At 40.3% G+C, this 15,359-nt stretch overlaps 1 protein-coding gene across 1 annotated transcript in view; it reads left to right on the forward strand.

Annotated features, from left to right (window-relative positions):
• The first annotated feature begins 6,642 nt into the window (after nucleotides 1-6,642).
• myom3 (myomesin 3) overlaps nucleotides 6,643-15,359 on the forward strand; it is a 76,552-nt gene continuing 67,835 nt past the window's right edge. Inside the window, exons 1-3 of the mRNA XM_034233246.1 lie at nucleotides 6,643-6,877; nucleotides 8,435-8,561; nucleotides 13,928-14,032. Of these exons, the coding sequence (XP_034089137.1) occupies nucleotides 8,455-8,561; nucleotides 13,928-14,032 (212 nt within the window). The 5' untranslated portion in view covers nucleotides 6,643-6,877; nucleotides 8,435-8,454. The remainder of the gene's footprint in view (nucleotides 6,878-8,434; nucleotides 8,562-13,927; nucleotides 14,033-15,359) is intronic.

Here is a 15,359-nt window from a genome sequence, read left to right on the forward strand (position 1 = left end):
CTATTCATTTGACATGTGTTTTAAGAGACAGTCTTTACTCGGCTTGCAGCTTTGACAGGTTATTTTCTGTCTCTCTGCCAGAAGGCTGTCTATCTCCTCCTTCAACTCTCCAAGTCCCAAGAAGATCGTAAAAGAGATTGCAGGGCAAACTCAAGTCCACAGGCATCAGCGACGTGCAGACAGGGGAGGCAGAGCCTCACCTGTCATACTCCAATGTAACGGAAAAACAACTAAAGAAAAACTAAATAGTAATAATAATAATAAAATGTCTCCACTGATCTGTGTTGTAAATGTGATTTATATTTGATTCCAATCGCTTTTTATAGTCAAAATCAGCAAATATGCAAAGCTCCGCTACAACTATGGGTAGCGATGAGAAGTGAGGCAGGGACGAGCTCTGCCTCTCGTAAGCCCACAGTAACTTGCTGGAGAGCGGGCACTAATTTAGCGCGGGCACTTATTTTGTGAGCGCACTCAAGCCAGTTACTGTGGGGTAAGGTGAGGCACAGATGAGATCTGCCTCACCTCAGAATGCGTCACCCCACAGAAACTGGCTGGAAAGCGGGCCCTAAGCGCATGCCTGCACCATCTCACTGTATGTCACCAATGTAATGTTTGTAGATCCCTTTATTACATTTATCCTCGCCATCCATAGTCTCTAAATAACTTATTTCACGTATATATGATATTTAGTCTCGCTGGTCTCATCATACAACGGCAATGAAAAAAGCACCAGGGGAGGCAGCCATAACCTCTGCCGCACTGAAGGAGGCGCACGTGAGCCCACAGGTTCTTGTTGCTACTGTTATTCTACGCCGGGACGGTAGACGCGAACAACAAACTAGACTTTTGAAACTACAGGAAGATAAGGAGGACTTTTACAAAAAAGTAATAGAGATTGTTGTCCAGAAGGAAAGCATGGACTTCATCTTCATGGACCACAATTGTAATGAAAATGGGATCTTACTAAGAAAGATTTTGGGTATCCTTTTGTTGAACTGTCTGTTTAAAATGAATTGAAGCATCAGACTAAAAAAGCTTTTGAAAATAACCGAATATTTCGATTAAGGTCAAAATATAATATTTGTAAATCTGACTCTGAAAGAGTCAGTGCCTCACCAGCCATGAACCTCACCGCACGTCACTGACAGGCATGATAAAACTTTAAATGAGAATAGGTTGGACACACCAAATGCTATATCAAACACAGATGAGATTGTGTGTGCCATCACTGTATCAATTTAAATAATGATGACCACTTGAGTAATTTCTAGTACTCAGTGCACATGGGTTTAAAAGTTGAAAGGGTCCAAATAGACTTATACGTACTTTGGTTATTTCTTTCCTCCGAATAAAACACTAATAATGTGTCCTTGAAACTTAATAAATGCACCATGTCCTTCAGAAGGCTACATGCGGTTATGATTGCCTAATTCATTACATTCACTATCTACGTTTATGGCAGTTTCAGTATGGAAAGATAGAGCAAAGAAAAACCTTCTATAAAGTAATTATACCCCTTTAGAAGTTCGAAGATGCTGAGAGAACTTCCCAAGGATAAGTTTGGGTATCTTTGTCTTAAAGCTATCATCCAACACTTCAGTTTTCACCCCATCTTGGTATTAGCCATCTTTTCTGATAAGGTACATAGAGTTAACTGGGTTCATTGAAATGTCTGCATGCCTCGCTGCTAATGAATCTGTACTCTGATCTCAAAGTCTGATAATGCACCATGAGGTTCTCTAAGACGCGGACGGAACGCTCTGGGGGGTCAAACGGCTCCGTGTGTACGCCCTATACAGCACGCCATATCCCCACCTCTCCTGCTCACCCCCGTGGAAGTGAGCAGGAGAGGGGGAGGAAAAGAGAGGCTCCATGTATTATTATTATATTATTATATAGAGTCGTTATTAATTTGTTTTAAAGCTCAATAAATAACAAAGAAGACCTTTAACCGGCACTTTTCAAATTTTGTCCGGAAGATTTCAACTTTAACGGACATGTTGACCGGCGGAAAAAAATTCTAACGGTAACTCTGCCGCACGGTTCCCTCGACTTTTTTGATATCGAATTCGGTTCCTTTTTCGTTTGCGTTCCCGTGTAAATGGGGCCTAATACATTTCCCCATTTTCCCTTAAGATAATTGACAATCTGTTTCTACAATTTCACAGAAGAGGGGTTTGCAAGAATATTAGGCAATGCCACTAGCAAGCGTAGCTAGTGTAGCAAGGCCTTGAAACGCTTTTTTCTGTCTAAATGCACTGGTGGATGTAACGTTTGAAAAAGAATGCACGAAAATGTTTTACCTGCACGTTCAGAAAAAATGTTATACACCATTTGGTATATTTGTCCTTCTTTCTCAATACTAATTCCAGGGCCAGAACCAAGGACATCTGTCATTGACTGCTGCAAAACCAAATTAACCTCCAATTTGTAATGCTCATATTCAGGGTCAGTCTGAGGAGGACTCCAATGAACATTGCAGCAAAGCTATTAAGGTTTCTATGGCACAGTGGACTAGTGCGTTGGTGTTGGGATCAGGGGAGCACAGGTTCAAACCCCACTGCAGTCAGCATGTCGTTGTGTCCCTGGGCAAGACACTTCACCCCAAATTGCTCCTGTGGTGATTGTCCACAGTATTGAGTATGAAAGTCGCTTTGGATAAAAGCGTCTAACAAGTAATGTAATGAGAAGCAAATGTAAAAGTCCTGTAGGTGGAGTGACACAGCTTGAACAACTGAGTCTATCTTTGATTCATGGATGTTTGCCAGTCAAGTCGAGTTAATAATAGCTGACTCATAATGTTGCTTCAAGGGGTTTTACAATCTATACAACAAAAAAGGCAGAAGAAAAATAATGTCACCAACTCAAATAGGATTGGTCAACTGCGTCTACAACTGGTGGAGACAGCCATACCTATTTGAAAACAAATATGAGATGTGGGCAACTGTTCAGAGGGGGAATCATACCAAGGTCTATTAAAAGCCTAATTTAGCATGATTTATCCGTTTGTCATACCATTGAAGTGATACTGCAGACAACTTGGCTCTTTGACGTCTGATGACAGGTATTGCAAAGTTTAGGAGCATCCTACAGAAAAACTGTATTGTACTTTTCCCCATTGACGTGGCATGATTGAATCAAACCCAGCAGCCCTCTTCCTTCCATCCCCATGGAAATTGATGAATTGAAGTCTGCATGTAATTGGATGCAATCACGTCTCCCCCTCTTGCATTCTAATGAGATCTTAATGGGTCTTTGATTAGAAAAAAGGTACGAAAACAGCTGTCAAGGCTGTCCAGGAAATGATGGATCATCCAGGAGACTCTGGTGTCCATTAAGGTCTATTCTGGGCCAAATAACTGGTAGATGAGAAGATGAGATGAAAGCTTCGTAATATATTTAGTTTCCGATGAGACAATCCCCAGTAGAACAATGATCGCTTCTGTCTTGAAACTGACAGATGGCTGTACACTGAACACTGAGTCCAGTCTCAGTTTGCCGATATGATGTAGGAAGTCAAATATTTATTACGTACATAAAGAATGCAACATGTCGGGAAAATATAAGACATGGGGTGTTTCTCAATTGCGTGTAAAGCTGCTGCAGAGCCACTATTTCAAGCATACTACGTCGACATCGAGTGCCGCAGAATGACTGTTCCAATCTCCTGCATACTTGGAAATCTACCGAGCCCGGCGTACTTCGTTAGGAGAAATTTCGAGGCTGCACATGTGTAGACTCCGCGGTCTTAAAATCCCCACAATGCTTTGCGCACGGACCAATTTCCCCAAAGGCGGGCCTCTCCCTCTCATACAACACACACCTGCACACTTGCTAGCCTGTTCCACTCTTTGTTTTCCGAATGCCAGGAAGTATTCTTGCCTCGCTTCTGAAGCAAGATGCTTGGCAGACATGTGCTACCAAGCAAGCGTACTCGCGATTGAGAAATACCCATGTACTAGGTTCCTAAAAAAGGTATAACAAATCGAAATGTATTAAGAAAATGTTACACAAATTATTATCAAAACGAACAAAGAACATCCCTTTATACCCTGGCCTTTGGCTCATGTCATGCCATATTTACTGTAAACATGAGCTGCAAACTGAGAAGGAAAAACAAATGAACACTAGCCTTCCCTCAAGGGATTGTCTTCGCTATGAGAGTTCAGACTTTATATTACAACTTTTTGTAAATAGACACATTTCCCAGCAAAGACTCCATTATACTAATAGATGTCAGCAGTTGAAGGCAATACAAATCTGAATTACATTACGAGTAATACAATCAGCTCCATACAAAGTTGCTTTACAGGCCTTTTGTAGTTGGTTTTTAAAAGCCATAAATAAAATATTTGAGATGTGGGCTCTCCAACAAGCTTTATGTCAATCGCTTAGAGCTGTTCCACCATCCTCCACTTCCTTTTTCTAGTTTCCTGTAAAGTGACGTGAACGAGGCATCAAATACAACCAGCATAAGACAGTGATCTCTCCACAGCGACCCATACATTAAGGATAAGATATCACTGGCATCTGTGAGCTGCAGATAAAATGCAAGAACATCCAACAGGGAATACATGTTTGCCACACATTCCCTCTGACTCTGTGCTTTTATTTATAATTTATGTAAGTAAAAGCACAAAGCATAAATTGTGAATAAGCATTAAAGATTAATAAAAACATGTTTAGTCTTTGTGTGTGCTGCAAATATTCCTTGTTGGCTTGCCATACATGTTTCACCTGGTACATTTTTAATTTAATTAAGGATGTTGTGCTTTAGGTGCTCTGGGAAAGTGCAACTAAAACAATTTGCATAAGTGGTTTAAATAAATCCGGCCCATTTGCACTGGTTGAGTTTTTAGGGCAGTACTTCAGAGACTTCTCAGTGAAAGTGTTAAAGATGTCCCATAAAACACAGTGGCGTCTCCACTTAACACAGAAATAGAAGACAACACTGACATGAGATGTTCCTGATGGACCTGGAAGCCGAGGAGCCTTATAAAAGATAAGCAACTAATAAAAGGGTCGCCCTCAGCTGCTTTGTCCCTGTTGTTATTCTTAGTCTGACAGTCACTGGGGATGTATGATGAGAAGAGAAGGCCTGGCAGCCGTAGCTTGTATTGTGTACTGATGTTTCAGAGGCAGGTGTAGCCTCGAAAAGCTTAAAAATAGCTCTCCCATCCCTCCATACAATGCTATGTGAAGCCCCCGTCAGTCACACATATACAAACAAACCCATACAACCATGACAACATTATAATTGTGTGGGCTTCCTTCAAAGTATTAGTATTGTATAAGAATAAGAAAGAAAAAAACGTTATACATCATACAGCCAGAACAGGTGTTTATAATAACTCCACAAAGTTTTGTTTGCAGAGCAAGTTAAAGAAAAACTTTCTAGAAGCACTGCGGATATCTTCAACTTCAGTTCTAACAAACCCAGAGTGTGCTGTTTAAAGAGACAGATCAGTGGACAAGTTCCAGGAACTGTTCAAAGATCACAGTAAAGGAGATGCAAGAAAGAAGAGAATACAAAAAGAAAAGGGGGCAAAAGTGCAATTTAAAGTTCAAGTCAAATCAAGAACAACAACAACAACTAAGGATACCTCAACGGTGCACCGAGAAACACCTTCAGCCCAGGCACTGTAATTAAGCTGCACAGTACACAATATGCCGTGTAAATATAGCCTTTTATATTATCCTGCCTGCATTTGTTGCTCAGCAATACACGCTAAGTAGACAGCTAGGGCGGATGGAAATGTCAGTTTGGTTAGAAAGTGACAAATCCAATTTTAACCCATTGATGGTATGAATTGAAAAGACTGAGGATAACCAAAGCAAGAGGGTTTTAGTCTCAAAATATACACAATCGCATGCCAATCCATGCAACAATTATTGACATATTTAATTCTGGACCAGAAGACCAGAGAATCCTCCCATAAATGAAGTTGAAAAAAATAAGAAGTAACATCTAAAATATGTTTATGCCAAAGAAAATGGCAGACAGATTTGAGCGATACAGGAAATACATTATAAGTGATAGAGCAGTGGAGATAAAGGCATAAAGACAGAAGTAGATTGTTGTATTATATAAGGATGGAAGCTGGATACAGTGTTCGAGGCAGGATGCAGTTCATTTAAGTTGCTCGGTGGCGCATGAAGCCCACATCTTGTTCCTTCTTCTATGTTTCCATTTCTCTCTTTCCTTCTCCCTCTCTCTCCACCTGCTTGACATTTCCAAGCCTTTCATTTCGTATTCTTTGTACCCAGGTGGGATAGTGCTGCCAGAGCCGAGATAAATATATATATTTCTATAAGTGACATTTATTGAGAAGACATTCGTAGTTCCTCCACCAGTTGTTCTCCTGAGGCTGTTCCAGCTGTATCTTCCAGCTATTCAGGTCATTCTTTCCAGCCTCTCTTATTGTAAAGGGAGCTGTGGTGTCATCGCCAAACCGCTTGTCCTCGGAGCCGTCTGTAAATCGACGTGGGGGACGCTAATGATCTGTGTTTATGTGCCTGTGGTGGTTTTGTTAGGATTGACTGTGTTGTAAAGTCATGTGTGCAGAGTGGGCAGGGGGGTTGGGGGGTGTCATTGGTCTATATTTACCAACTTAAGAATGAGAGAGCATTGTGTTGTCGGCATTCTTGGCACTGAAGGACACTTTGTGTTCAGGGTCACCCTCAGCGCTTCATCGGGAGAGGCATAGAGACAGGAGAGAGTGAGGTAGCAGACAGTACATCCTGAGAGGTGAGACAGCACGACTGAAGAGGATCTTCAAGGAGAGAGACAGACAGGCAGACAGAAAAGGAAGTGGGATATATCCGTCCTACAGATTTGCACCCAGAGGACTTCACCTGTTTCTTTAAAGAAAGCGTGAGTGGGATTTCCTTTTCTCAGCCTTCATCTCGATCTAGCACAAATGGTACTCAGATGTTTCTGCCTTTCATATATGTTTAGACAGATTACTGTTCTGACACAATACAGTAATGCGCTATAAAATATAAAACCACAACGTTAAATATGAGGATAATGCCTCCAGTACATCTGCATCATGCTGTTAATTATTCCCTTTTCTTTGTATTGTCAGAAGACATTATATTTATTATAGTTTCTTCTGAATCTTTGATTGTTTCTCCAGCTACCTGTTCTCCTTAATGGTCTCGTCTTTTAATGGCCGTAGTGGATGTAGCTTTTAATTACTCTCTAGGGGTGGCATATAAAGCTCCTATCATGTTCACACGACGCCTTCCTCTTCAGAGTGTATAATAGTAAATAATTTCCTCCTCTGTTGATACAGTTTTTTATTTTATTATCAGAGATCTGGAAACTCAATTCCCTCCAGAGACTGAAAGCTGCACCATGTGTGGAAAAGAGCACTGCTTTGCTTTTGCTCCCTCCGGGGGCCCGAGATCCAGGCCTACACATGGAGACTGATCAATTTTAATGTGCCAGAGGTCGACCTTCCATTAAAAGTGTTCAAACAAACATCTCTCCTTGCACTACAGTGAACCACAAGAATAAGCAACAGGGGAATCAGCTGGCACATTAGCCTTTTAGCTTGTGAGCTAGCTCGCTTCTGTTTTTTTAGAGAAGCAATTGAGGGAAATGAGAAGAAATAACACATTATGCTTGTTTGTAGCAATAACACAGGTGCTAGTGGGAGTGGGTGAATGAAGCTATCATTCAGCAGCGACCCGATTCTGTTTGTTGGGCGTTCTGTGATTAATGACGGGCAGTGAGAGGGCAGCCGCATGGCGGACCTCAGCTGATGAATTATTAGTGGCTCAGCAGCCCGCAAAGGTTTGATTCATGTAACGTGGGAATAAAACACGACTTTTATTCCACAAACCATACTCTACTCCTTTCAAAACCGTTTTTTGTAAAGAAAAACCTTCTGGTCATTAAACTTTTCTGTTTACAATAAACCATATAAAAAGATGAGTTGTTTTTAAAGTTGAGATGATAAATCATTGAATTTCAAAAGACTAAAATGGTTTGCTATTTTCTACAGTCTCTTGTAATGCACAGGCCTTGAAAGACAAAAACAAGGCTTGTGCAGAAAGATTGGACTACATGTTCCATTATTTTCTGACATTTTATCGGCCAAAACATAAACAAACAAATCTAGGCGATAATCTGCAGAAGAAAATCAATAATGAAAATAACTATAGGTTGCCACCCTTGTCATTTCCAAAGTTCAGTGTTTTCTCAATTGTTTTCAACAATAGCTTCATATCTAAAGGCTAGGTCTGAGTATTGAATTTCAGATAATGTCCCTCTCCAAGGTGAATTAAAGAGACATTTTAAATGGAAACACACTTATGATGGATGTGTTTGATGCTCCAAATGAAAGTCAGGAGGGTGTTGCCGTTTGATGAATTATTCTTTTGATGCAGGTTGTAATTGCAGCACATATTGATTCAGAAACAGGTGCCATTTGGGGGGTTACTATGGAAACCAGGACGGTGATGCAGCGTGAGCGGGAGGAGCAGTCGTCCATGATGTCTCAGAGCATGCAACTGTCCTCCCAGATCCAGAAGAAGACCTTCACCTCCAGGTACAAACATGCCGGTCATGACTTCAGTAGTGGCAGAGGTTTTCAAATGATTTACTGAAGTGATACAGCCAAAATACTCTTCATAACATATTCTCATATATATTGTGTCTCTCTACTGTGATATCTTTACATGTTTTAATGTTCAAAAAGGTCTTTATTTTGTCACCCTCTGTCTGAAACCAGAGCCCAGTCTGCTCTGATTTAGCTAGCTGGTTCTGTTGTGATTGGTCAACGACTTAGAGATGTCACGCCCCTTAGCGCATCACGTACTATGTTCTGGAGCACCAGCCAAAAGAAGCAACGGTTTTAGTGATGTCACTTTGTTAAGGAAGTAAACAAAGGAGTCAAATTGAGGCGCTCAGTCCCTTACCTTTGGAACAAAACCGTTTCAGTATTTTCTGACTAAAAAGAAGAAGTATAATCAGTTCTTTTTGGTATGGGCTTGTGGCGTTTCACCTGTAACGTTACAACAATAATGTTTATCATGACTCATATTTAGCCTTTAACTCTGATGTAATTAAAGCAAAACATTCTAGTGCAGAATCTCCGTTCAAGAATATTTTAGAAATGAGTTTCTTGAAATGAGGCAAAGTTAGGAGAAATCACTGCATGCATATCGTGTAAAATCGCACTTATGGCTCTACAATTCATTAAAAAAGGCAGATTTATTAACCAAGTAAAGAAATCTCACCCTCATATGCAGATTTATTGATTTGAAAAACACTACGATGTAGGATTAATGGATTAATTGACATGTTGAGAAAGAGATTTGCAAATGAACGTACATTTCAGAAATAGCTAAGAACATGTATCAGAAAAATAACTCCACGATTTAGGTTTCTTCCCTAAATGTATACTTTTATAAATTATAAAGTAAGTACATTGTATTTGTGGTATGTTGCTCAAGGTTGTCCAGATAGATCACAGCTACGTTTTTCTTTGTTGTTGAAGGTTGAACAAAGCAGGCGATTTATTAAAGAGGAACATATGGCAGGCTGGTTATTCTGAGCCCAATGAGACATTGCATCCACTCAAGTATACCCTGTGGGCCACTGGCGCTAGCTGTTAGCACAACATATTCCCATAAACAGCATTCACAGACATAAACACAGTCTGTCTCTGGTTGGGGATAAATGGACACTTCCTGATTTACTGCCTTGAGCAAACACTTCTAATGTTTATTGATATTTCTTTAATGTTATGTGTCTCTCTGCAAAGGTTAATCTGGTATTACAGTCTACAACTTGTCTGCATGTTTTAGGAGTGAAGATACATATACTAATATAGCGTGGAGCAGGCCACTAAAATAAACAACTTTTCGTACAGTTGCAGTTGCATTTCAGTGACTTTGTTTATAGTGGTGTTATTGTAAGGATATCAGCTCAAGTTACACATTGGAGTCGTTCCCTCAACCCGTGAGTTGAAAGACAAATATGAACAGCAGCGAGTTGAACTGCAAACATTTTGGAAACACAATAAAACAATGAGGTGGCAGAATAATAAAACAAACAGGCAGCAACTCACATTTAATGTAATAAATGAACTGTCTTTGTCCTGGAGGGACTTCCGAGAAGTGAGGATCAAAGTGACTTCCTGACCTTCGAAAGAGCAGTTGACAAAACTTTCTCCTTTAATTTGAAACAACTGCAGACCAGTCAAAGTCAACTTTATTGTCAATCTCAAAATATGTTTGTACACACAGAAAGATCGAAATTCCCACAGTCCTGAGGTATAAAATAACACATTAAAATACAAGAACACTCAATAATTACAAAAAAAACACGAAATAACCTTTTACTTCAAGTGAGCAGGATATATATATATTTAAAAAAAGGTGATGTACATAGTGCAAATGAGTGCAAAAATGTCCATAGCAGCGTAAAAGTGACTGGTGCTGGATTGTTGTGTGTTAAAGTCCCGGTCCAGTGGGGGCAGGGTGGAGAGGTGAGATAGAGACTAGACTAGACGTTAAGGTGCTCCATAAAATTGGAAATTCTCATTTCTATGACAATTGGTCTGCTTATGAGGATTATGTGGTATTATTGAAAGCTCCAGGACAGATACTAAATGAACCTTGGGATTAGTTATATGTATTTTAAGCAATACCACAGCCAACTAAATTATACAATGACAATATCTGTGTCCCTTTTTACCTCTGTATACACTAACTCACATATAGTACACCTTGTTAGCTTGCACTATGGAAGAAGACATGAAAAGACCATTAAAATAAAACATCTCACAGCAGGCCCATCGGTGCTCCAGGATGATTCAAACTTAATCTAATATGAATCTCTTCTGGACCTGCCCTCCTGCCCTAAGAGCCTCAAGTCAAATATATTTTCAAAGGGCCCCCTGCTGCAGTGAGTTATTATATTTGGCTAACCTGCGGATCTTTCGTCTTTACTGGAGAACAAAGGGTATTAGACCAATTTCTCTCATTAGGTATGATGAGAATAGGCAATTATTCCCATCAGACTTAGCTTTAGCATCGAGAGAAAGCGAAAGAAGAGATTCAATGTGTACTCAGAACATCCATCATCGGGAGGGCAAATTTGGGAGGGACACATTTATCGACAGAAGAAAATAATCCTGTTGTTTATCAAGAAAAACAGTTTAGCCAGGAGTTTGTTTTGTTGTACTTTGTACAATCCGTATAGGACTGTTGTTAGTAGAAGGTGTTGACGTGTATACAACAACAAGGGCACAGTATCCAGTTCCTCTCAGATGTTTTCCTCTTTTTTCTTTTTCTAGTAATACCAAGTTAATCTATTGAGGAAGCCTGTTGTTTATAACACATAAAAACACAACTTCCACTGTCCTTCTCACAGCAGCATTATCACTGTTCGTTTGAGTGCATGGCTGTTCCTGTTTAAAGGCATACCATGTCCCAGTGTGGGCTGTACTTGTACGACACTGCCCAGCTGTAGGCTCTGTTGTTTATTATTCAACGCCCAGAGCCACTCAACAACATTAAAGGGAACTTGCATTTAAAAAAAGGGAAAAATAAGAAGGAAAAAGCAGAAGTTGTCCTCTGTAAAGCGTGAAATGGGGAAATATCCCTTGCTACCAAACAAAATAAAATGAGAAGTCATTTAAATTTGCATTGCCATTGGCAGGATGGCTTGTGGAAAGTAATGCCTGAGGCTAGAAGCTGGCAGCAACGGTGGTTGGGGGTTGTGTACACACCTGGGTAAATATACAGTTCTGGCACATAGTCTTGAAACTTGTATTTCTGTATTCATACTTTTAACTGTACATGTCATTTGTTTCAACGTGAGGCCATGGCATGCTAGTTAGCAAGTTAAAATATCCTCTCACTGTGTAATTCATCTTTAAAAGAGCAACCGTCATTCGAGGATTAAGGCAGAGCAGAAGTGAATGCCTCTCTTGTTACAAAAATGCCTTTCATGGCCTCAAGTGACCTTGTCGCTAACAACAATTGCCCCTCTCCTGCACATAGATGAAGTCAGCTCAGTCTGATTGTGGGCACTTTAAATTGAGAGCTCATGCTGCAGTGTGGGGTCATTTAAGTGTGCCTACGGTAGAGTGTGTGTATATTATGTGATTGTCTGCATGACTATGGTGAAGAGACTAATTTAGGCGTCGTAAAGAAAGAGACAGCAGCTGTCAGTGCTTTTGATTTAGAATCACTCTCCTGCATGTGTCCAGTGACGGCTCTATGTCTGGTTCATCATGTCTAAGTGCATCAACTGGAACACACCCAGCTCTACCACCAGTTGGCACGGACACATTGTGGATTAAATACTGAACATTGCATGCTGTAATGCCGCACTAATTAAAATTGCCATCGTACCATGAACGACCTACTGGGTCACGTCCAAAACCCCTTTGGCTCATAAACAGCACATTGTCATCATTTATCTGCGTGGGCCCATCAGCAGGCCCTGTTCCCCCTGAGTATATAAGCTCTCTGTAGACAATAGCATGTGTGTTTGTATACCAGAGAGTAAAATGGGAACACTGACAGAGGAGAAGCAGCTGATGATGGTCCAAACATTTATTGCACTTGAGAGAAAACAGGTCACCACTACCCTGCAGTATTTTATCTGCTGCTTTGCTTGGGTAAATACAAAAATTTAAGAAAACATTGCACCATGTATTCCTGATGGAAAACAATCTGAAAAGACAACACAGAGAGTTATGATCAGCAGACATGTGACACTAAAACTTTAGCCCGCACTGCCAGTGTAACTGACGTCTTCTTAAATGTTATCGGTGTCGAGAAAAGATGGTTGAAATTACAATACATTCACATCTGAATCTGTAAATTCTGTTGTAATGTTTGAGAAAACGTTGTTTATACTGTGTGTAGAGGAAACTTCTGTGTAGCTATGCAGTGGGAGTCACCGACTCAGGAAGGAGACACGGTAGGAGCAGTAGCTTTGATGTCAAACACATGATGGTTTATTTGGAGTTACGGCCGGAGGATTCACATCACAAGTCCAAGAGTCAGAGGTTCTGACTTCACGGTAGAGTTGCCACGTCAATTCTGAAGAACTCTACCCCAGACCCATGTATTTAGCTAGTTCAGAGAGCATCATCAACATGCTGCATAACAAGATAGAATGATAACACCTCTATCAGCTGACGCCAACAGGCAGGAACAGGGAGACAGAACACTGAGAGCACAGCAGCCAAGGTTACAGGTGCCTGTGCTCAGTCAGGACAGTTTGAACTGATAAACTGGGTCAAAGTTATGAGCCTTGGAAAATATTCCACAACACTGAGCAGTAACAAATCTGCTATGCCTCACCATGAACCACGCTGGCTGGCTTTCCCCTGAGCCGCGAAGATTGACACAAGGGCGACAAACAATATTGACATCGCACTTTAAAGTGGGGTCTGTCTTTTATGGATTCTCACTTCTTTGCAGTTTGATTTTGGTCTGCTAATGTTTACCTTGCTAGTACTTCAAAACAAGAAGAGAGGATACACAATATCCATTAAAGCTGTTTTTCAGTCTAGAGATAAGATAGCAGTTGCTAATTTTAAACTGAATCCCTGGAGTGCTTGAATAAATGATAGCTTGTGTATATAATGTTTGCCTACATTAACCGGAGCTCTGTGTGATGTACAGCCACCTCTGCTGCTCACACTGAGAATAGGAGAATCGCTGCTGCTTTCTAGTGGCAGAGGAGGATAACAGGCTGATGAATTTGAGATTGGATAATAAACCAAGACAAAATGAATATGCATGCTAATGTGAACACTCAATCCTTCCATCAGCAGAAACAATAACTGTGAAGGATGACAAGAGGGAATATCAATGTTTTAATCTTTCACCTGTGTAATTTGATGATATGCAAGATGTTGAATCCGGCTTTGTTTTATTTTCTCAACAGTGATGAGGACGCCTCCTACTCTGATTTCTATCCCATCATCCCCGCTGACCTGATGTCCGTCAAGGAGCTCCTGGACATGGACAACCTCCCCCGCCACAGGACATGGTGAGAAATATGATCCAGCAGAATATATTGGCTCGTGTTTTTCCTCGTTTAAGATTTGCTCTGATGATATGGATCAAAGCCTCTACTGTGGTGGATGTAATTACATACATTACAATATTAATATAGAGTTTGATGGAATAGATATTCTGGAAAATCAATTAAGAAATTGTTCATGGGTGAAATCATAATCAGCCATGAGTCTCTTGAGCATCTCAGTGTTGCATTAATCTTACAAATGTTGCATTACAACTTGGCCTTATACACCATGAGTAGTTAAAGGGGCAGACCAACATATTTTATGTATATTTTGTCTCACAGTATCAGCCATCTTTAACAAAAGTAATAGTTTAGTATTTAATAAATACAACTGGGATGCTTTTTTTAAACGTCTAATAGCCAAATCAATGCATGAGGCATATTACGGCAGCCGCAGATTGATTGAAAGTAAATAATAAATATAAGTTGCAGCTACATCTAATGGCCACCATCTGCGTCTCTCATTCTGGGCACATTCATTTTATTCCTCATTTTAGTTTGTAATCTGTTGTGGGCGCACAATGGGCGACAACTGCGGATGAGTCTCATTTTGTTATGCTGAACATAAAGGACTTTAAGCATGGCTCCACTTTTCTCAAGAGGACTTCCTTCCTGGATAATGTGTAGTATAACTCTGCCTCTCCATCAGTAGTCAACATCACATCCTCTCTCTCCACTTTACTTGAGAAAGTGGAGTGGGTCAGATTTCACTGGTGCTTTGCCCTGCAAGCCATTGACAGCACATGCGTTCCTTTGCCTTCAGAGAGTCTTGATAAACAGTTGAAATCAGAAGCATTTCTTCACTCATCCCCGCCTGTAAAAGGCCAGCTGGGGACGTCTCCTATCATTCGCTGTCTCACGGGTGTCTTGAAGCCAATAAGCCATAACCATTGAGTCCTACTGGGGGAGCTTTTGTATTGTCTTTAATGGAAAAGAGAAAAGAGCCACACATCCGATTAAATAAAAGATTATTATGCATGGATAAATAGAATATCTTTGTTTTTGTTTGTGTTGGCCAGTGAATGAAAAAGGTAGTTTGAAGACATTATTGACTGTAGTTTTACTTAAACATTTTTTTAACAGACCACTTGTATAAAAAAAATTATCAAGAAAGTAGTTCACTAATGACATATATGTAAGATGCAGCCCCAGGATTAAATTGCTAAAACAGTCAACTCGATTGAACTCTCAAAATAATAATAAATAATATATTGGAAATATAAATCAGATGTTTTTACCCACAGAGGTAACAGGCCAGCTGAAAAATGAACCAACCAAATCTGCATGTGGC

This window comes from Gymnodraco acuticeps, unplaced genomic scaffold (assembly GCF_902827175.1).
Source record: "Gymnodraco acuticeps unplaced genomic scaffold, fGymAcu1.1, whole genome shotgun sequence".
Classification (NCBI taxonomy): Eukaryota; Metazoa; Chordata; class Actinopteri; order Perciformes; family Bathydraconidae; genus Gymnodraco; species Gymnodraco acuticeps.